Source organism: Octodon degus, unplaced genomic scaffold (assembly GCF_000260255.1).
Source record: "Octodon degus isolate 3935 unplaced genomic scaffold, OctDeg1.0 scaffold00149, whole genome shotgun sequence".
NCBI classification, from domain to species: Eukaryota; Metazoa; Chordata; class Mammalia; order Rodentia; family Octodontidae; genus Octodon; species Octodon degus.
Genome location: NW_004524725.1, coordinates 1667164 through 1690441, shown reverse-complemented (window position 1 = coordinate 1690441; position 23278 = coordinate 1667164). Strand labels below are relative to the sequence as shown.

At 43.5% G+C, this 23278-nt stretch overlaps 2 protein-coding genes across 7 annotated transcripts in view; one reads left to right on the top strand and one right to left on the bottom strand.

Annotated features, from left to right (window-relative positions):
* The window catches only part of Drosha (drosha ribonuclease III), a 133874-nt gene that overhangs the window by 77463 nt on the left and 33133 nt on the right, over positions 1-23278 (bottom strand). For all 6 annotated transcript variants that reach the window (XM_004642293.2, XM_023702367.1, XM_004642294.3 and 3 more), the window contains 5 exons: positions 16771-16857; positions 13585-13671; positions 7414-7485; positions 5827-5908; positions 4743-4817 (listed from right to left, as the gene is read on the bottom strand). In XM_004642293.2, the coding sequence (XP_004642350.1) occupies positions 4743-4817; positions 5827-5908; positions 7414-7485; positions 13585-13671; positions 16771-16857 (403 nt within the window). The remainder of the gene's footprint in view (positions 1-4742; positions 4818-5826; positions 5909-7413; positions 7486-13584; positions 13672-16770; positions 16858-23278) is intronic.
* On the top strand, positions 22019-22408 carry LOC105743685 (spindle and kinetochore-associated protein 2-like). The gene has a single exon (XM_012517174.1). The coding sequence runs from the start codon at positions 22019-22021 to the stop codon at positions 22406-22408; it is 390 nt and encodes a 129-aa protein (XP_012372628.1).

Genomic DNA, 23278 nt, shown 5'->3' with positions numbered 1-23278 from the left:
ATTGGTTGTTTTCTGATGCGTGATTTAGTATTTGGCAAAAGGGCCTGAGTGTAGTAATCCCTGGTTTAAGCTATTAACTTAGCTTTGTAAATCTGTACAAAGCAACTGAGACAGCTGTCTTTAAAGCATGCAAACTGAGGAACCAGAGAAATGTGATGACTGACAAAACCTGAACATTCAAAAAAATTATAATAAACTTTATATGTTTATATAAAAACTTTATATATAACTTTATATGTTATATTATAAAAATAAACATTCAAGAAGAATGTCTAAAAATAATAAACTGATATAAATAAAAAGCAAATGAGAATGAGATTATAAAACACTCAAAATATCAGAAAAGTAACTCATTTTCAAAGAAAAACAACAAGTATGAAAGGTGACAATACTACTTTTGCTTACCAGATGAACAAAACTATAAAAGTCTAGTACCACCCAGCGCTGACAAGTGACAGAAAGGGAGTCCTTTTTGTATAAACCATTGGTCAGAAATACAAAATGGCATGTCCTTTCTGGAGAGAATCTGGCCAGCTTTCCAAGTTTAAAATGTGCATAGTGTCTCAACAAGTGCTCTCCTCTGTAAGGAAGCGGGAGGGGATGCCAAGCGCAGGACAGAACGTGAAATAACGTGAGCTCTCCTATACTTCTGATGAGAACACAGACAGTACTGTCATTTTGAAACACAGAAAGCAAGTGTAAAATTTAATATGAAATCACACCAAAAGGGCCGAGCGCTTCCCTGGCAGGCACAAGGGCCTGAGTTCAATCCCCGGTTCCGCCAAAAAAAAAAAAAAAAAGAAAGAAAGAAAGAAAGAAAGAAAGAAATCACACCAAAAGACAAGTGTGGCACCATGAGATGGTGATTGGGACTGGGCGTGGTGGCACACACCTATAAGCCAGCACTTGGGAGGCTGACCATAGAAGGATCACTTAGAGTCTGATCTGTGTAGTGAGACCCAGTAGACAGTGTACTAAAATACATTAAAAAAAAAAAATGTGTGGGCCTTCAGGGAAGATCTATCTGCTAGAGCAACGCCTGGACATGTCTTTTAGTGACACACCTTTACTACATGTGAAATCTGAAAATACTCAAATGATCACTCATCCTAGATGGGTCTCAGTTGTACCATAAAGAATGACAGCAGTGAGAAGGAACCAGCTACAGTACCGTTAACTGCAACAACGCATCTCCAAAATACACTAAATAGAAGACAGCAAAAGAAGAGAAAATTCCAGTTTTTATACTTCAGAAACAAGAAAAAATAGTACATGGTGTTTTGGGTCGGAACCACGGCTCCTATGGGATCCGTGTGGGCTGGAGAGGGGCCCGCGGGAGCTCCCGGGCGCGAGGTCTTGATCTGGGCGCTGAGCTCACAGCTGTGCTCCTTCTGTGAAGAAGGGCCGAATTCCCTACCTTCCTTCAGTGCGCATTTCAATATTTATTGTTATAGCCTGAGGAAAGGTTTGCTTTTAAAAACTAAGAATATCAAACAATGTCTAGAAAGCACATTCATCAGTAACCAGAGCACAAGTATTTAAACAAGGTGCCATTACGAACAATTGGGCCGGGGAGATGGCTCAGTGGAGAAGTGCTTCCCTGGCAAGCACAAAGGCCTGAGTTCAATCCCTGCTTCCGCCAAAAACAAAAAAAAAAAAAACAAAAAAAGACGACCAACTAAATAAAGTCAATGAACAAGTGTGCATGGCGCTTCTGACACGTATCAGGAATTGTGTTAGCACTAGGAGTACAAGGCGCAGACCACACTTGCTCCTCAGCCTCTTGGAGCGCACCCCTGAAATTTTAAAAAGGAAATAAAGAATGGTGGAAGGAGAGAAAGAAGGGAAAAGAATGAGTGGACCTATCATGTAAAAAAAAAAGTTATGATACATTTTTCATGGCAGCATAAAATGATGTGATTCTTTTGACAAGAAATTTGGCACTATGTATCATAATCTTTAAAAACATCCATCTGCTCAATGAATTATTAAAAAAGAAGATGCAAATCATATACAAGTATGATGACAAATATGTGGAAAATCTTACACATAGAAAAAATAAAAACATACTGAAATATGTTTTGTAATGCATCCTTTTCTGTTTTGATTTGTTTTGCTGTTGCTGTTTGCAGTTCTAGGGGCTGCACCTAGGGCTATGCCCATGTCAGACAAGCGCTCTACGGCAGAGCTACATCCCCGGTCCTTTATTCATACTTTTCTAAAAGATCTTTAATGAAGTCCCATCTTAAAAATTAATCAACCATACTTGGCCAACCAATAAAAAATACTTTTATTATACATTACTTTTCTCTATCCTTCAGGCTTTAAAAAAAAAGTATATTTTTCAAAGGAAAGTTTAATGAAAAAGTAATTCCTATTTAAAAATACATCAGTAGACCTTCAACTTTATGATTACCTAAATGCTTCCCCTACATAATTATGAGAAATGTTTTGTGCTGAAATTCTGCAAAAATAAGTATCTAACTCAGATTTTTCCGTAAGATGATTTTAAAACTGCCCACTTTCTCTAAGAGATGTGTTTGTAACAGAATGCCTAGTGGCAGAGGGGAACAGGAAGAAAAGGCTTTTCAACAAAGCCACTCTAACACCATTTTCTAACAAGTTTATTTCTAAAGCTCCATTATGAAATCAAAGATGCCTTTACTTCCAAAGTAAAAAGGCATCTCAGCAAAAGGAAACCCGATGTAAAAGGAGAAAGGCTTCTAAATGCATCTGCTAAACAAAATAAGCATTAACAATATTATTAAAATGTAAGGAATGTTATCCTAGAATGAAAATAAGCTATCGTAACTCTCTGGACTGAGGGAAGAATACCTGTTCCTCTAACTCTTTTTCATTTATTTATATATTTATTTATTTTATTATTTTTAATGTATTTGTACAGGGTCTCACTACACAGATCAGACTCAATGATCCTCCTGTTTTCAGCCTCCCCAGGCTGGCATTATAGGCGTGCACCACCGCGCCCGGAGTTCAGCACCCGCTCAGCACACCCGAGGGCGGTGCAGCATGGGGTGCCGGGGATCTATCCCCGGTCACTGTGCTTGCCTAAGCAGGCACTTAGTCCGCAGAGCTATCTCACCAGCCCTTGTTCCTCTAACTCTTAAGGGAAACCTAAACTCGACTGTGTAGAAAAATAAAAGCAACAACAGAAGCCCCGAGTTGAAAGGATGCAGAGTCTAGAAGCAGTGCAAGGCACAAGCCCAGGCACCATGGCAGAGCAGGGATGAGCATGGGACGCCTCCTCAGGCTTGATCCCGGAGGCCACTCCAGCATCAGGAGCTGCAGCAGGCTGGGACAGGGTGCAAGGGGTCTGGAATGAAAGCAAAACTTAACTGAGGACTGACAGAGCATGTGAGGAAGGCTGCCTGACAGGCGGAAGAGCATTCTGAGGCACGAGGGTGGACAAGGGAGAGAGAGAAGGAGAAAAGGATGAATGCAGGACTGAATTTTCAAAACTTGAGGTCTTGGTCTGGGTGCTGAGTTCACAGTCATAAGGTTACAAGATAAAAACTCCCCTTCCGGGACTGGAGACCCCAGATTTACATCAGCAGCTCTACCTCTGCTTCCACTAATATCGCTGAGTTGCCCACACAGAGGAAAAGAACAAGCACGTTAGAGTGGTGATTTCTGCATGGACAGTAATGGTGGCACAAGCCACTGAGACAGCTAAAGCAGGCAGATCAAGGTCGAGACACAGTGCTCCGTCAAGAAAGCACAAGAGGGAAGAATCCAACGGAAGGAGGAGAAAAGCGCATGCGAGGGAGGGTACGAAGGGACACCAGCGAGCGAGCCCCTGGAGTCAGAGGTGGGAGGTCCTGGGTGGTGGCAGGACTCAAAGTTTTACCTTTGGGCTGGGTGGGGACAGTTATTACAGTAGGAAAGGTCAAAAAGCTGTAGAGCTAGGGGTAGGACCGTAGGAGAAGTCCACGGGCTAGCAACAGAACTGCTGGGAGGGAACTCTAAGCCGGGTTTCACGACACTCAAAGCAGGAAGCCAACTAGAGCACCATGGAGGAGGTACAGGTGGCCAAAAACGGATCGGATTTTGCAAACAAAGGCACCTAAACAACTGCATTAAAAAAAAAAAAAAAAAAAAGACGAATAAAAGACTGCATCAAAAAATCATTTTTAAAGTACTTAAATATTGCCACATGTAACAGCTAGCTTCCTGAAACAATCAGAAACCATTACAATATCATTTTAAAAAACAAAGTCATATATTTACTTCTGTATTTTAATTCAAGAGGATAAATTACTGAGCATCTTTTTCACTGTAAAATAATTAAAATCACATGTGTCAAGAATATAGAAAAAATAACCCATAACCCCACCAAGCATAACTCTGATAGTAGAATTTTTAGCATTGTTACAACCACAGTCACTATATGTAAGATTTTATCCTGTTTTCCAATTAGCTATTTGTATTTAAGCCACATGCATTTTTCTATGTAAACTTTAACACTAGGATGACATTTTGTCAAGCAGATTTCCAAAACTTATAAATCAATTCTTCCATTGTTCATTTAACCCTGAGATATGATAAATTATGCAAGGGCATAAACCAGCATGCAAAATTTTACATGTCCGTGTGCAACCTGAGAAGTAGATAATTAACAGTGTCCAAGGTGAGAAAGCTGTCCCTAAAGACTGAAAGGAGAAGGGCAGTCTGATTTGCAGACACGCTATCTCACTGGGTCTCCGCCAAACCAAAAGCTTTACCTGGAAGAAATCTTACGAAACGTGGCATGAAATGAAATCTTGGGCAGCAGGGAGGACTGTCTTCAAACAGCGGACCTAGAGCAAACAAGTGAAAAGGAAAGGCAAAAGAAATCAAACAGCCGTAGGAAGCCAACGCTGCAACTTCCTTAATTCCTAAGATTTATGGTAACCACAAGAAGCACTACCAGAAGTAGGCACATAAAACATCCTACTCCCCCCACCCTTCACCTCAGTAGCTCCATCAATCATGGGGCAACTGCACAACCATCCAGTGAGGACTACAATGGGGAAGCCACAGCAAACCAGAAGAAAGAGAGTCCCGAGGAGCAAATATACACAGCAGAATTACTGTTAGAAGTCAAGATCCTTTTTATAACTGCATGACAGTATACTGTTACATGCTTGTATGCTAATTCCTTCACATTTTAATCAATATGCTTGAAAAATTGAGAGATGCAATTGGTTTGAGAAGCCATTCATCAATACACTTGGTTTGAAAAGCCACTCATTCAATTCATTCATTTAAAACCCTGGCTTGAAAAGCCATTCATCAATATACAACTTTAAAAATAAACCAGTAAATATTTGCCAGAATGCAGAAACTTCCAAAAGAGTTAACTGTTGCAAGATTCAGGGATCGAGTATTTGAATCTCTCTAATCAGCTGCATGTGTGCACAACTTCATGTGTGTGCTAAGGCGTGACAGAAGCATTGTTTTAATAAACTGTCATCTCCAAAGTTTATTACAGCACAGTTCACTAGATTTAAAATGTTAACTAATGAGATTTTACTAATGTACATAAAACAAGGCAGTTACAACAACTGGCACCATCTTCTTCGCTAATATTAGTATATGTGCTACAGAAGCAAGCACTCTTAGCACTAGACATTGACAAACTGTATGAAATAAAATCCATAAAAACTTATTTATATCAAATAAAAGCAAATATTCTTATGAATCACATCTTTCCCTGAATATTTCAAAAACAAGAACTTTAACTCTACCCCTTGCCCCATTTGTAAGTATTCACATATATTATGTTCTTCTATAAGCATTACTCTTGTCTTAAATCCTATTGTTTACCTTTAAGATTCCAGTCATATAATTCCAAAATATCTCTGAATAAGAACAGTGAAAAGAGTTCAAGCCCTTTCACACAAAAATTCTGAAAAATAAAGCAAAATCAAATTACTGTGGATCTGCAAATACAGAATAACTGAACATTCAATGTCTTCTAGTCAAGTGCCTTGGATAGTATCTGCTCAAGCTATAGACTAAAAACATAATTTCCTAAAAAGTTCAGCCAGTGTCCTAAGATGGCTCACTGGTTTCAGATAAAAAAAGGAGGCAATAATTGCATTAGGATTTCTATAAAAATGTCAGCTCAGCTTATTTCAGTACACAAATAAAATGAAAAATGTCAAGTCTCACTTGTATCATTTCTCTAACCAATTGTAAATCATATCAGAATGTCCTAGGAACTCTTTGTTAATCACATTACAAATACTTGCACCCATTGCTTGTCCACCACACCATCCTACCAGGATACCATCACTACGTCACCAAAGCAGAGGTCCTCTGCACAAGAGCTCAAGTTCTTAATGAAGGCAAATAAAGGGCTAAGAAAAACTACAAAATTGGTACCAAAATTTCACCCATAAACAAGCTAAGCAGATGATATATTTACAAATGAGACTTGCCTCATAATTCTTCCTACTTGTTTTATTCAGGGTTCATAAATCACTCTGTGTGAGATCCTGTCACGAGTCAGAAACTTTTACAATAGCAATTCAAGGCTTATGACCTTAAAAAGCAAAAGGAAGCACAAAAAGCCCTTCTCATTAGGAGAATGGAGGGGTGGCCCCTTCTCTTTAATTCTTTTTGAATGGCAGGTAGGATGAGCAGGACTTGTTCAGAATGAAACAGGTGCTAAGCGTGTGTGTCAGGCCTGTCAACTCCCCCTCGTGCTCCCTGCCTGTGACAGAGTATCTCTGTTAGATACATTACAAGAAGAGCTAAGGGCTCCAGAAATCGACCCCAACTTCAATGCAATGTTAAGTACACAAGCTTGTTTGCTGTCTAGTTGTTATTTCTTAGTGTGATTTGTTGACACCACTAAATTCAAGATCAGGCAATGAATCATTCTGAGATTCACATTAATCTTGCTTTGGAATTTTAAATCTCTTGCATATATTTAGATAAATCTGCTGCTGAACATCCGCAATGAAAAACAATTAGGAAAAAATATGTAAATATATGGGAAGAAAAATGAACTAAGCACTGATCTTGTCATTGTAGATAATGAATAAGATTATTCCAACAGCTATCAGCTTCAGTTGCTCTACTCCAATTTCCTCTCTGATAATGGCCGGTTACCAAAATCTGTCCCCTACGCAAAACAAACTAGAAACAGATGTAAAGTTGCTATCAGCAGATGCAAGGCAAGCAGAAAGGGGTTCAAAAATAGGTCAGTGAGTTTTAAAATCATCCAAATTTTAACCTTGATGCTATAGCTACATCTCTGTGACCTTTCCAACAGTGAAAATGATATTTTAGGGGTTTCTTATGGCAAAAAAAAAAAAAAAACTAGAGCTGGCCAAGTTCAATGTTAAAAAGTGTGGCATAAACAAAAGAAATCACAGCAAGCTGTTAAACAATCTTTTCCCTTACCTCAGGCATCATCTCTTCAATGAAATGAATCGTGTAGTCTATGTTGAATCTAATTACCTTACACAGGGGAATCTGCAAAGGAAGAAGAGGGGTTCAGCCCCACAAGCCCTCCCGGAAGGCTCGGGTCGCACGCGGTTGCTACCTGCCCCAGAGGCTCATGAACAGATGAGAAGGTTTCACCTTCGTCCAAGCTGCTAACACTGCACATGAAGCCTGAGCACACTGCTGGACGTTAATGGCAGGAGCCCAGCTGGCCAGCCCTCCACAGGAAACCTGCACAACACTGGTGCTTAATTAACAGGAGCAGCAGCAACACAAGCATGCTAGGAACTCGTTAAAATTAAACATACTGCCTCTACAGAACTAACAAAACCACACTCATAAACTAATCTTCCCCCTCACAATTTTTTTTTTTTTTTAAATCTTTCCAAGTCTTTGGCTCAAACATTAGGCAGGTCAGGGATGATGGCAGCGTGGTAACGTATCAGTTACGGATTCACAGGTTACCGAAGAGCACACTGTGGTTGTTCAGCAAAGCAACTGTGGAAGTACAAAACTAAGTTAGAATACAAATACCAGTGGCTGGCATTTATGAGGCCTGGCACTGTTCTGATGCTTCACAAGGTTTACTCAAGCAACCATCACAGCACCCTGGAGGTAGGTGTGGCTATGTGGCGAAACCCAAGGCAGAGATGCCTGGGTACCAGGCCTCAGGTGACAGCAAGTGCTCTAGTCCCCTAGCCTTAGCCGCTGGAGCATACACTTCCCATCCCCTGTTCTGACACCTGCGGCATGAATGAGAATGAAGAAGGCTCAGCGTGAAATAAATCCACAGCTGTCGTACCCCCCAGTACCAGCAGACACCTGTCTAGCGTCTAGGTACAGTAGTTTTCTATAAATACATTTCTGAATGAATGAGAAAAGGAGGGAAAGAGGTTTCTGGAATGCTTTGGCTGACTAGTTGGGGAAAATAACAGACCTAGAGGCCCTAGAGAGATGTTAAGTGAGCTTTTCTGGCTCCACAATCTATCCATGAGACTTTGTAATCATTTTTACAAACCACAGCAATCAAAAAGAAACAAATTTTAATTCTACCAGCAAAAGGGTTGGTTAGAAAAACATAAAAGTAGCATTATAATGCCATCTACTGGAACTTTTTTCCTCAGAAATGATGCTTACTGCTTAGATGTTCTTTAAGTTAATAGTTGAGTACAACTCATAATTAACTTGAATACAACACTGATTTTCAACCTCGCAGTGGTACTGAATCTAAACTGAGCAAAGCAACACGCTAGTGCCACTATTATTTAACTTCTACTTTATCCCTACAAACAGTTTAAAATATCTGAGGTACAAATTGGTGCATGATTTAACCTAGCTTTAAAAGAACAACTGCTTCCTAACAAGGTCCATAACTATTCTACAATAAGCCTCTAGTCCTGCCTTAAAACGTAAGGATGTAGAAGAGGAACAAAAGTACCTAAGCAGATACAAAGAGAGAGTCGGGAGATAGCTCAGCAGTCTAAGAGCCTGCCTAGAAAGTGCAAGGACCTGGAGTCAATCCTGGCACGACATGCCGTGCCAGCCCTGGAACCCCAGGCACACTGTGTGGTCCCAAAACCAGGTGTGGGAGTGCACAGCTGTGCCACCCCAAAACCGCGTGTGGTGGTACACAGCTGTAATCCCAGTGCTGGGAGGCTGAGACAGGAGGGCCACTATGGGTCTCAGCTATGTAGGGAGACCCTGTGCCAAATAAATAAATAAATGATTTTTTAAAAAATACAAAGAGAATATGATACATAATAACTTGTAAGTGCAATTAAAAACAAGCAAAAGAAAAAACTATAAAGTACAAAAAAATCACTGAGTCATCAAAGATGGGGAGGGATTTTTTCCAGTTCATCTAAAACAGAGTTGAAGGAACAAAGGGATTCAGCTACTGGTGAGACAGAGAAAAGATACCTGAAGGAGCCATCATTTAGCTGGCAGAGTATAATACAGTAAAGACACAAGCCCTGTGATTTCCAGAGAGGAAGGACAGAGCCCCCCTGTGCTGCCCTCACAAAACATGCTGAGGTCAGGGCTTACAGCTATTTGGCAACAAGAAATTATTCAAGTACCTTCAAATACATTCAAGTGAGCACTTATCATGGTTTACATTTTAGATGAGTCTATGAAAACAGTGTGGAAAGGCTCAGACAGGAGCAAAGGTCAAAGGCTAATGTAACAGCCTAGTTCAAATGAAAGAAAGACGACAAAGGAGGGAAACACTTTACACACGGTTAGGAAATGCTGTTGATGTACAGTGACCATCCTAACATAGGAATGAAGGATAAGAACATCAGATAACACCTGGGTTTTGCGCTTAAATGACCAAGTAGGTCACAATGGCACTAACAGAAAAGCAGAAATTCCAGAGTACCTCAAACTCAATACACAGGATGGACGATGAGTTCAGTTTCACATGGGTGCGGTACCAGAGGGCATATCGTGCAGGAGGGCACCCCAGCAGGCAACGTGAATGCCAAGCTATGGTATGGCTCCAGGCAGCATGCCTGTGGGACGGGGGCACAGATGGGAAGAAAAGCCAGATGGTGGTGCTGAACCATTGGCAAGAGAGGATACAGGAGAGAAAAACAAGAGCTCTTGGGACTACACAAAAGGCAGGCAGAGAAAGAGCAGAAGTGCAAGCTTTACTTCTTCCTGTCAAGTGTGAAAGCATGCTGCTAGATGATTTATGCAAGTATAGCCCTTTTTCCATCTCATTTCCACAAAACTCACTGACTGAAATTTTTTCTTTGGACTCTCTATATATCTGATTTCCCTTTTGGACTTCCACTCATACCACCAGAGCAGGTTAAAGAGGCAGCATCTTCATATGAACTCAATCTCGAAGCTCTCCCTAAGGCTCAGATAACTTGTATTTTACATACTGGTCAAACGAGAAACTACTGCAAAGATCAGCAAATGAGCTTCCAATCACCACCATCAAACAGCATACATGCCTACTATCACTTGTGGAAACATAGTTGAGTATCTGAAAGGTAAGAATCTCATATGTTGGCTGATACTTTTATCTCATCCTGGATGGGAAAACACCCCCCGCCCAAATCCTATATTCTTACTCTATTACTTTCAGAGAATAAATAACAAATTCTCCATTGAGGTCACTGGAAATGCAATGCCAACTAAGGAAGGAGAGAAATGACCCAGGGGCTTCCTTTGTGCAGCTAATACCATAAATGTACTTTTTATAAATTTAGTTACACTGCCAAAGCCCTTAATAACACCAGTTATTACCCTGTAAATAACAGCAAATGTGCTACATAAAAGGATAAAATTCTCCCAGAATGTGGTACACTTAGCCAAGAACAATTTCCATCTATTTCAATTCAAACCTTAAGAGAACACGCCAGGACAAGCTCTGGTTGATCTTCTATCAGGACCAGCATTTGTATGCCCTGCTTGTTGGTGTGCTCGCTTTACAAGGAGATGAATCAGATCAGTAAAATGATTTAAAAATTCTTTTTCTTGGGAGGCTATTTCAAATTCAAGAGGCCTTTGATGGCTCTAATTCCTATGAACTATAGAACATTCGACTTAAAATTCGATTTATTTTATCAACATCTCTAGCATAAATGATGGGGCTCCTCATTAAAGGGTGAAGTTTTCAAGTCTTAAGAACTTCAATATTTATATAAAATATATGCTGAAGCCAGGAATTTTTTCAGTCTTATCTTTTATTTTGTAATAGTAACAACTGTGATTAATTTAACACTAACAATCTCTCAGTCTTTGCACTAGGAACGTTTAAAAAACTGTATTACATTCACTTTTGTTGCAAAGCTAAAAGTGCTCTTAAAAAATCTATTTTTAATAAAGTATGCTTAACTGTATCGCAAGCACAGCTATTATTAATGAAGTTCAAGTAGTAACTTGTCCAAGGTTTAAAAAAAAAAAAAAATTATAAGTTTCTATTAAGAGTTTATATATAGGTCCAGCGAGATGGCTCAGCGGACTAAAGCACCTGCCTAGACAAGCTTAGGCAAATGCTCAGGGACCTCGGTTCAATCCCAGCACCACATAATGTGCCCGCCCCACCCTCAGGGTGGGCTGAACCAGCCACAAAAAGAAAAGCTTAAATATAGAGTCCCCCAAAGACTCACATGTGGAGCTTGGAGGAGGCTACTTGGTGACTGGCTCCTGGGGACACAGCAGACTATCACGTGCTGCTTTCACAGCAGAACGGGCTACAGCAAGGTGCAGCGCAGCTGGCATAAGAGGGTCCCCAGCGGAGGCGCTGAAGAGCCGATGCGTTCTTGGGCTCTTTCCCAATCCTCGCACCACCAAGCAAGGAACTTCCCTCATCACGACCTTCTTCTAAGTTTCCACTTCGGAGCCAGGTAAACATGGCCCAAAGGCCCAGAAACTGTGAGCCAAAATAAACCTTTCCTCCTTCAAGTTGTGCACATCAGGTATTTGTCTCAGCAATGCGGAAGTGACAAAAGTAGAGGCAAACTCAGTGGGCTGTGGCACTTTTCCCACAAGGATGCCACTATTTACTACGCGCCCAACACTGTGAAAGATGAAAGACACTTTTCATGTGTCACCTCATGTATTTTTCAGGAGAGCTTGTAAGATGGCTACAACTAACACACTTATCTTTAGATGAGAAAACCAAGACTGAGATGTCAAATCACATTGCTAGTGAGTGGAATTCACTAATATAACCTCATCTCTAGGAAGTCAAATTGCTTTTCTTGTTGGATTAAAGTGATCCTAAAAGTCAAAATGAGTCTGTACCACTTCTAGAGAATTAAGAGATAAAAATGATACATAATTTTAAGCAAACTAAATGATTTCTTCTATTTTTTGCAAAAAAGTAATTCTGCGGGAGGGGCATCATCCTGGGGTAGGAGTTTGCCTCGAAGACCTCAGGAGGCCTTTACAACTCTCAGCCCATGAGACACAGGGAAACAAAGGACTTGAGTGTCTGAGACAGACACACACACACATGCATGAACCTTTAAAATTTAAGCACCTCCAAATGCCTTTTTATGAAGATTAAGACCTGCCCCTTTTCTACATTAATAAACAGATGGCCCACCCTAGAGCTTGCTGTCATATGGACTATCATATGATTTTATTTTTGCATTTATAGTATAATCCTTTGAAAGAAAAAGCTCCAGGACAAAATATACTTTGCAATAAAGAAAATCTCACAGAACAACAACTTGTTTTTAATTAAAATCACACCTATTTAATAAACTTTTTTAAAAAAAAAAAAAAAGAATGACAGAAAGGACCAAGGTAAGGACAACATTTGAGCCTGAGTTTTCAATGGAAAAGAATTTCGTGCTTTAAGTAAACTGTTCTAAAATAACTACAGATATCATTCCATGTTACCAAACCAGAGAAGACCACACAGCATTCGAAGACAGCTACCACTACAATTCAGCAGGCTCTCACCGGCCAGCCCAGCAGGCCAGAGCACTGTGACACCCCGCTGCTGCACCGATGCCAGCCAACTCACTGGCCAACCAGAACACACACTAAGTAGGGCGATCTCCCAGGCTAGCAGCCTTGAGACGAAGAGCTTTGGAGCCACAGATGCAGAACTTCTGCTTGAACTGATCACCAACAAAGTAGCCTTAATGCCCACGCAGGGACATGAATCCTTTCCTCAGACTAAGTCTCTCAAAGAAGAGAGACATATTTCTAGGATTCAGAAGCAGAAAACTGCAAGAAGTTAATTCAGGCTCCAAGTGTTCTCAACAGGCTCTTTCTTTTTCCTTTACTCAGTGATTATACAATAGCTTCTCCTTAAAACTTCCCAACTTTCTTTTGAAGGACAACCAGCCCAAAATAGCTTTAACACATTACTCCACAGTTTATCCTCCCTTTTCAATCTTTCACACTCTCAAAATGTTATTTTGACACATGTTTACTTACACCGTTTACTGCAGACCGAATCTGTGACTCATTAGCACAGATGTCGCACTCCCACCTGACACACTCCTGCAGGCTTCCTGCAGCTCACACAGCAGGACACAAAGGAAAGTCACTTCACAGCCAGGTAGAGGGAAATCTACTTTGACTTTTGGGAAGAACTGATGAAAGGAAGAAAGAAGGAACCCAGTAGGGAAAAGGAGCCAAGTGGCATATACTTACATTGGTCAGTGGGGCATGTGCAAACATAGAGAATCCTTCAAAGATATACTCATGATCATCATATTCGATCACCGTTGGCCTGTCGGTCTACAAGTAAACACAACCAGAAAAGGCGACTTAAGTAAGCAACGTAACGTGAATCTGCAGAAATCCATCAGGACACAAAGCGACCAGACGTAGGAAAGAGAGTAACTGACGGGCTCAACATCTTGCTAAACAGCGGGGAGAACTTTACACAAAAGTTTTAAGTGTGGCTCTCTGTTTGGTGGAATCTTCTGGCTCCAGATATTAATTATTTGGAAAATCAGTGACGCTTATTATGGATGATGCCACAAGGCTAAAGAGGAGGCAGGCGTGGGAGTACGCGCCTGTAACCCCAGTCACGCCGGAGGGTGAGGCAAGCTCACAAGTTCAAAGCCAGCCTGGGAAAGTTGGTAAGACTTTGAGCGAGCGAGCGAGTGAGCGAGTGAGTGACAGAGACAGAGACAGAGAAACAGAGAGACATACAAAGGCAGAGAGACAGAGATAAGGGGAAGGGGGAAGAAAAGGAGAAGAGCGAGGAAGGGGAGAAGGGAGGAAGGAAAGAAAGGGAAGGAAGGAGGAGGGAAGGCTGGTGATGTAGGCCAGTGGTCAAATGCCCCTGGGTTCAATCCCTAGTACCACAAAGAAAAGAGAAAGGACTATTACAACCTCATTTTCTAAGAAGCAGCTTTATTTAATTGCACAACACTACCCGTTTAATTCTTACTGAACGGAATTTCTGAACCAACAGAAGAGGCAAAAGGAACAAGATAGCAACAGGTAACTCAAGCGCAAAGGGAGAAAACTCAGCACCAACATGGTCAAGCCTAGTAACAGGGCTGGGGAGATAGCGCATAGAATAAGCACCTGCCTAGCAAGTGCAGGGTCCTGAGTTCAATCCCCAGTAGTACAAAAAAAAAAAAAAGGACTAGTAATAATGCGCAACATAGCAACCTCTGCTGACTACTACATCTTGGGTTTTTTTGTGGAAATTGTGCTTTGTTTCTAATGTCTTATCTATTGTTTCTATTTCGATTCTCTTTAAAATTAAAATTAAAATTAAGAGAAGTTAGAAATTTCCTGGAAGGTTCTGAAGCCCTCAAGGTACCAGAACTCAGCCCTCAGCTCCATCTGCCCCGCTCTGCCCCACTCTGAGAAGCCAATCCACAAACAGGGCAGTGGACCAATCCCTACACCATGTCAAAGATCTCCATTACTTGCAGACTCAGTCAGTAGTCAGCTGACATGAATGTCAATCTACCCACAAGAAACTCTTCTGGCGCCACTCTACCCCACTACCTTTAATTTTTGTTGTTGTTGTTGTTGTTGTTCCAAATGCCTTCAGGGCAGGTTTGGCTGGCTTGAGTTGTGGGGATCGAACCCCAGCAACTTGAGCCTGACTGCTTTGTTGAAGCAGCCACTTAAAGAACTGAGCTAAGGGGCAGACCCCCACTACCTTTAATCTTAAATGCTCTAAATCTAAAACAAATTATCACCTAAAAAACACAATTCTTACATTGGCATTGAATATCATTCTTTTAAAAATTGTATATATAAGAACACAAAGAAGACCTTAAAATGTCCACATATACATTATCTGTTCTGCCAATATTTCTTTTCATTTCTTTTTTTTTTTTTTTGGCAGAACCAGGGATTGAACTCAGGCTCTTGCACTTGCCAAGGAAGCACTTATTCTACTGAGCCATCTCCCCGACACTCTTTTCATTTCCAATTGAGTTACTCAATAAAGCTAGTCTAAATTAAATATAATGAACAGAACTTCTGGTAAAATAATGATTAATAATGGTACTGCTGCTTTGGAAAACATTTTGGCAGTTTCTTCTAATATTAAACATAGTTACCTCTAAGCCAAACACCCAGAAGACATCAACACATATACCCAAACATTTTCAGAACAAGTGTGCACATCAGCACTATTCAAAACAGCAAATAGTAGAGATAAGCCAACAGCCATCCACTGGTGGATGAATAAACAAAGCACGGTCTGTCTGTCTGTCTGTCTGCCTGTCTTCACACATGTACATTATTTTGGCTATGAAAAAGAGGAATAATATAGAGGCTGAGGATGCACTCGATGGCGGTGCCTGCCTAGCCTGCACGAGGCCCTGGGTTTGATTCCCTGCATCAACAACAAACAAAGAAAATGAGGGAAGTATCGATGACACAACAGCACAGACAAATTTGAAAACACTACGCTAAGCGAAAGCAGCCAGACGCAGAAGAGCACCTAGCGTATGAGCCCTAAACAGGCAGTCCACACACAGCAGGTCCCAGGCCCATCTGAGTCTCAGGGTGGGAAAGCACCACCAACAGGCACAGAACTTCTTTCGGGACAGAGAAAACGTTCTGAAGTTAGACTATGGTGATGGCCTCACAGCCCGTAAACAGACTGAAAATCATGAATTATGCACTCTATGATACATACAGTGTAGCTTAATAAAACTGTTAAAATAGATAATTATGAATAATCTAATTTTGAAAGTGAAATCTCCTGCTGATGCATGTAACAGAATTAATGCATTTCATACTGGGAGAGAAAGTCATAGGACGCTATGTGCCCATGTGTACTGCAACTCACCCCTGCGTTCAAACCCCCAGCTGCCACGTGGCACCTGAGTAACCTTAAAGCAAGTTATTCAGTCTCATCTATGAAATGTGTATAATTCCCCATAGTACAGTGGGGAAAATACATACTTAATAAGTAGACTGTGAATTTAGTTAAAAAATGCCAAACATTTAAAATGGTGCCTGGAACACAGCTCATGCTCGGAAGCATTAGGTAGCATTATGTCATAAAACATGCAATAGATTTTCTGTTGCAGTCCTAAGACAAATAAAGCTATTCACTGGTTTTTAAGAGATGGGAAAATGTTCCACTCATTTTTCCCACTCCGCTGCGGCAGTGAACAGCTCCGTAACTCACTGGCTACTCTCAATTTGGCTACTGCGCGGCACCAATGATAGAAATGAAAAAATATACAGCAGTATAGTGATGGGAGGCTGACATGAGCACCCTCATGAAGGCCAGTTAAGCAACAAAGGCACTTTTAAAAGAAAGATTATTTAATAACTGAATGAGTATATTCACATTTTAATCTATTTACATTCTGAATGAGGTGCAATTTGCTTGTATTAGGAACTTACTAAAAAGTTGGTAGGAGGAGAGACTGTAATCCGGTAGTGGAAGAGTCGGCCAGCGTTGTTGGTCATAGGGCGACAGGGCTTGATGGCCTACGGGGAAAAACAAAAGTGAGTTTACAAGTAAAGCAGAAAAATATTTTTACTTGAAATACACTGTTTCCAGATTCAAATCTGGAAAGATCTGATGGGAGGTTTTTATGTGTGTTCCTTCACAGACTGCTACAAGAAAACAGAATCTGCTTTACTATTAAAAACATGAATAAAAAGAGCCTCCCAGTCCCCAGTTCTCAACCTTTCTGCGCTCTGGAGAAACAGGAACCAGACGGATGTGTGATCCAGGTCCAGTAAGACCAGGAATCTCTTGGTTTCAGGCCTCCAAAACATATAAGCTTAGTAACCACCTGATACCTCCCCAGGGAACCTGGGAGACGGAAGCCAGGGGTCTGCCACTAGCAGCGATCTGGCGCTCTGTCAGCAGGGTGGATGGGCAGGCCAAGTCGGCATCCAGGAGGACCTGGAGGCATCGAGAAGCTTGCCAGAGATGAGCCCATCCGGAGCCCCAGTGAGCCACCTCCGACAGCCTCCAGCAAAGGTCATTCTACCCACATTATGAACATCCAATTGGCGTCCTCCCATGGGCAAAGGGCCCACGGCCCACAGAGAACAGGCAGCGGGCAGGATGCCAGGCCATATGCACTTTGTCAGATGCTTTGTGCCTTGGTATTTTCCAGGGTGTTGGTGGCACTTCCGAGGGTATAATACACTGTCTGGAGAGATGCGAGCCAGAGGTAGGGATCCCCTGACAAAAGCTGACACATGTGGCCACAGTGGTCTGTTCAGGGCTCTCTCACTGGCATCACTGTCCCATGCAGATAGCAGCTGCATAAACCCACTAGGATAGGCCCAAATGTCTCAGCAGCTCTCTTCCTCCTTCAACTGACATGAGGCACGTTCAGACTTGAATGTAAGGAGCCTCTTGCTGGGGTGTGGCCCTTGCCAGACTGTAATCAGCCTCTGCAGCAGGGCACAGGAACAGCATCTGTCCACCTGCTGAGTGTGCCTCAGTTGGTCGTGTCTCCAGGATAAGATCAGCAAGCTCCCGCGGCAAGGGGTCTTACCATCCGGGGCGGCAGGTGCTCTCCATTCTATGTCCCTGTCCATGAGTCACAGACCACATCCTGCTAGGACATAAAATATCAGGTCCCTGCACCAGGTCTTTGAGGAGGGTCTGAACGTGCATCCCTGTCAAGGGGCCAATCGGTGGACTCCACAGCGGCTCTTGCACATCCTCCTCTGAGCGGGCTGACGTGGCAGCTGCTTTCTCAACCATGTCTTTGTTTTTTTGTATTTTAGGGAGGGTCTACAGGGTGTTCAGGGTATCACTACTAGATCGGACTCATTGTGATCTGCATGTTTACAGCCTCCCAAGAGCTAGGATTACAGGCTCGTGCCACCACACCCAGTCTCAATTCCTGTCTCAATGTGCTCCGGGGGCAGGGCCAACACAGCAGGCCTAGGGATCAAACCCCCGCCCTGCGCCTGTTTGCAGGCACTTTAATCTGCTGAGCTATTTGGCCGGTCCTCAACTGTGTTTCTAACAGTGAGCACCACCACTGGCAATGCGGCCAGCAGTAAGCGAGCACACTCGGCACGGCCCTCCCACAGCTCACAGGCTACCTGACTGGCCCCAGGGAAAAAAGAGACTCTGGGGGGAGCCTGGGCAACCAGGGCCCCTGCCAATAGCGCTCAGTAGGGATCACGTGGGTGGCACATGCCAGGAGAAGCCACAATGTCTCAGCAAGAGTGTGTGAAGGGAAAAGAAAGACAATGACCAATCTGTGTGGCTCTTCAGTGATTCTGAGGGGTGCTGTGCACTCGTTCTGGAAGCCACTGGGAGATACTGTACTGATACCCGGATGTGGACAGGGATGGGCTCTGCGGCGAGCACCTCCTCTGCATTCCTAATGTACAGCATCACGATGGCAGGCGCCTTCAGGGCCAGCAGCTCCTTGCACAGCAGGAGTTGGAGACACACCAGCCAGGGGTCAGCTGTTCAAGCCAGGTATGCTCCCCCGGCAAGCAAACTCTCTGTTCCAAGGAACGTGCACCGCTACTGAGGGCCCAAGGAGGTCTTCAGCACGATTCTGCCAGGTTTTTCCTAGTGGCAATTTCTGCAACAGGGGCACAAATTGCAGGCAGAAGGCAGCAACAGGCCAAAAAGCAGAACAAAAGCATCCAGATGCGCTGCACAGAGCTCCCCAGGGCTCTACCCAATTTCTTGGTGAGAGCCAGTCCCCGCTCGCTTTCTCCTGGTCCTCCCACTAGCAGGGCGACATGGCTCACTTGCTGGCGAGAATCACAACCTCACTCGACTGTCATGTTCAGCATGTAGTTAACCGGCTTCCCCAAGAACAGCTTCCCCTTCAGTTTGATTCATGCCGAAGTTGAATCTCAGGCAGTGTCTGGCGCTTGTGCAGTTCGTTCTGACAGTGCTTGCACCAAAAGGGCAGCAGGAGCAGGCACGTGGCAGGGGACAGATCACCCACGGATCCGGAGGACCTGCTCACAGAGACCGTTCTCAGATCCCACCTGAGGAGCTACCAGACGCTTCTTTCCTAAGGGAGTTTAAGCTAAGTGCTCCGAGTGATTGCTCTAAGTTTATGAAAGACACACCTGTGCTGAGGCCACCGTGTCACCGCAAAATCCCTGGACTGAGGCCGGAGTCCCCAGCCAGGTGGTAGTGCAGAGCTGACACACAGCACTGATTCTGCAAGATACCGAGTGGGCCTTGTGGCTATCACTAATCCTACAGCCACGATGCGCCTCCTGGGATATACTAGCAAGGGTTCACACGGCGGCCAACTTGGAGACATTTCTACACCAAAAGTCCTCCGAACATCTTCCTTTCGTGTGCTAAACAGCACAAGAAATAACGCTTGCCTAAAGCTACAAATTATTTTAAAACATGGAAAAATAAATTTCTGAAATCATGGCAGTGGCTTTCATATAGGAAATAAAAACAGTGACAGGAATAAATATGTGGGGTAAAACTCAGAAGGGCATCAGAGCTGTGGGAAGCAGGACAGGCGCTGGAATAAGATGTGCATGCGTGGAACCACGGGGTATGCTGTGACACAGAGGCCAGCCACCCAACCTTCCAGCAAGGCCTCACTGCCCAGCTGTGGAAAGTGAGGACACAGAGTGGCTGTGGCTGCAGCTGTCACGCAGCCCCCAATCCTTCCTGTCAGGAATGGCCACACTAGGTACTGAGCCGGGCGAGGTACGAAGGCCTCGTCACGTAAACCCATCTTCAGGCGCACTCGTTCCACAAGTCACCCAGGTCGACTCTGCTGGGCTGGACTCACGGTCCAGCTCATCTTTCCAACCACTCCCGGCACACCTTCCTCCTTCCACAGGGCCCATCTTTCTAACTGATGCCGTGCACCTTACATATGCTTCTAGAGGACCCTATACGCGGCACCTGGTAGCAGGAGCGGTCCAAGAAAGCAGGAACTACCAGGGCATTTTGGAGCTGAGTCTCTCACTAACCCCTCACCAGTCGGCAGAGCACACACAGCCCCGGCACTGGATGGCAGGCCAGATAAAGCTTTCAGAGGCTGTGAAGTGGGAAGGTGCACCAGTGGCCATCCCTGGCTTTTGAGGCTACAGAGGAAAGAGGAGCTGGAAGGACAAGAAAACAATCATCTTTAGGAATGAAGATTTTCATTTTGCAATCCATTAAAAAATAAAAAATTTTAAAAAAGGAATGAAGGGCCACTGTAAGTACCTCAGAAGCTCCACACTGGTCCTCGATTCTGGGTCTGCCCAGAAACTACCTGGAAGGCCTGCTAAATTCCAAACTGCCTGCTCCCTACTCCAGTTTCTGACTGAGCCGCTGCAGTAGGCTGGGTGTCTGTATGTCTGATGTGTTCTGGATTAAGCTGACACTACTAACTGGAAGACTTGGAGAATAGGTGCCCTGCAGAAATCTAACAGCAGAGAAGGAGAAAAGACAACTGCAAGCCAGATGGGAAAGCCGACAAGCTTCCTGGAGACAGAGAACCTCTCACTACCCACAGCGAGAGATCAGAGAAAGCTAGGACCAAGCCCAGGGCTGACCGCGAAAGCAGGCACACTCCAGAGACAACTACAGCAAAAAAGGGAGGCGGGAGTGCCGGCCCAGAACCTGGGCTGGGCATGTAGGTCTTAGCCCGTCAGATTTCAGTGCACCTTCTGACCCTGCACAGACGGTGCCTGTCTGCTGGGTAGGAGCAACTGCTCACCTGTGATGGAGCACAACGGAAGACCCTGCACGGGCAGCACCACCACCCACACACCCACACACACACACACACACACACACACACCCAGTTTGCCTCCAGGCCAAAGTTTCTATCAGTGTAACCCAAGGGACAGGTGTGAGAAAGAGTTTTCAAAAATATATAGATATCTATCTACCTATCTATCTATCTATCTATCTAATTAAAAAATTTGGCCAGTCAAATAGCTCAGCGGATTAAAGTGCCTGCTTAGGCAGAGGCAGGGTCGGAGGCTCAATCACCAGCCTGTAGGGCCAGCCCCAAGCCGGGGCATGCTGAGACAGCAACTGAGACTGGGCACGGTGGTGCGCGCCTGTAATCCCAGCACTTGGGAGGCTGCAAACAGGGGAATCACTACAGAGTCCGATCTAGTATGAGACCCTGAACACCCTGCAGACCCTGCACTAAATACAAAAAAAAAAAAGGTTTCTATTCTAAAGGAGCTTTAAGTAGTAACCAGCATGTGCTAGCCACCAGAAGAGTCTGCAGAGGGGCAGGTACTGAGAATGCTTCAACCAGGAGCCAAAACACGCACTGGTGAGGGAGGAGTTTACGGGCCTGGGAACACCCAAGAAGCAAAGAAACCAGGAGATGCTAGGAACGCCCTCCTAGGATGGTTCCCAAAAATATGAAAAACCAATAGACCAACTGAGTGATGCCAAAGCTCCAGGACTGCCCAGGGCAGATGGCGAAGGATGGGATTGAAAGAAGGAGGCATGCTGTAGTGGCTATGGCCTCTACAACAGAAAATACACCAGATAATCCCCAGAGGAAACCCAAAGAAGTATGCAAGCAGGGGAGAGCTCCCATTACTAAGATCAGGGGTGGCCTCCTCTGCTGGTCAAGGCTGGCCTCAGGACAAGCGCCAGAGAGCAAAGCTTGTCACAAGCAAGGAAAACAAGAGAGGCCTGGAGGAATGTCAACTACTCAACATGGAGGCAGAGGTCGATGAGCTGGAACTGATGTTCCAGAAAGGTGACTCTGATCTGGATTTTATTCAGTACAGGCTGGAATATGAAATCACATCTAATCATCATGATTCAGCCGGAGAGAAAAATTCAGTAACGTTCTTGAAGGCATTGTCAGCAATAAGGTCTCGAAACCAAACTTTATATGCATGTTTTAAACCTGTTGCTACTGAACAGGAGACTAAGAGCCGCATTTGTACTACTTTGAAGAAGATTACGACCATGATAGAAGAACTACAAGAGCAAGCAGATGTGGAGCTGTTACCACTTACTGAAGAAGAAAAAACTGGAATGGAGCAGTTAAAATCTCGTACGCCATACTTACGAAGAAATGGAACTGCAAGAGAACTCTAATGAAGAGATTAATTCTAGGGAAATATAAAGAGATGTCTTTTAATAGTTCCTCAGTATAGGTGGGGGGGTCAAGGAGGAAGAGGAGGAGGCGGCCTGGATTGAGTGACTAGGGAGTGATGCGTGCTGCCTTTCATAAGGAAATAAGGACAGGGTTCAGAAGGGCAGACAGTATATTAATAAAATTCAGCAAAAAAGGTGGAGTGGAAATAAAAGGAGATATATATATCCATATACTCAGTTTTGTAATTTTAAGTAAGGAAGGCCCTTAATACTAAAACAAAAAAACAAAAACAGTCCTGAAAGAAGGGAGGCCAAGTGACAGCACTCAACACCAGAAGCTACGCTACATAATCAGCACTATGACCAGCTCCAACTGGCAGCCAGGGAGGTCTGAACCACAGTCTCAGAAACAGTTAACAGAACACGGTGTCCTCGGGTACAGAATAAATGAGTGAACATGAGTATTCCTTAGTTTGTACTAAAAGAAATCAAGAATAAATCACTAAGAGGCTGAGGGCTGGTCATTCCAATAAACATTATACTGGTCAAGTTTTTATGGACCGAAGTCCACTGGCTGAAGAGGTGGTCCAGGAGAAAGGATCCTGTAACACTACACCAAGAACCCACCAAGGCCATGACAACCTGTCCTCTTTCAGAAGGGCTATGGCTCTTTCCCTACAGACAACTTTTGATTTTTAAAGGAAGTAATGGTGAAGTGTGGATAATAGCATATTACAAAGAAAAAAAGCCTTGCTCTTCCAAGATTCTGTACTGTACGCCGACTGCTTACCAGCTCACAATATTTAGAAGCTGCAGCGAAAACATACACATCTGCCCAGGTGGGAGACGCTTTGTGTCTCGAAGGGCACT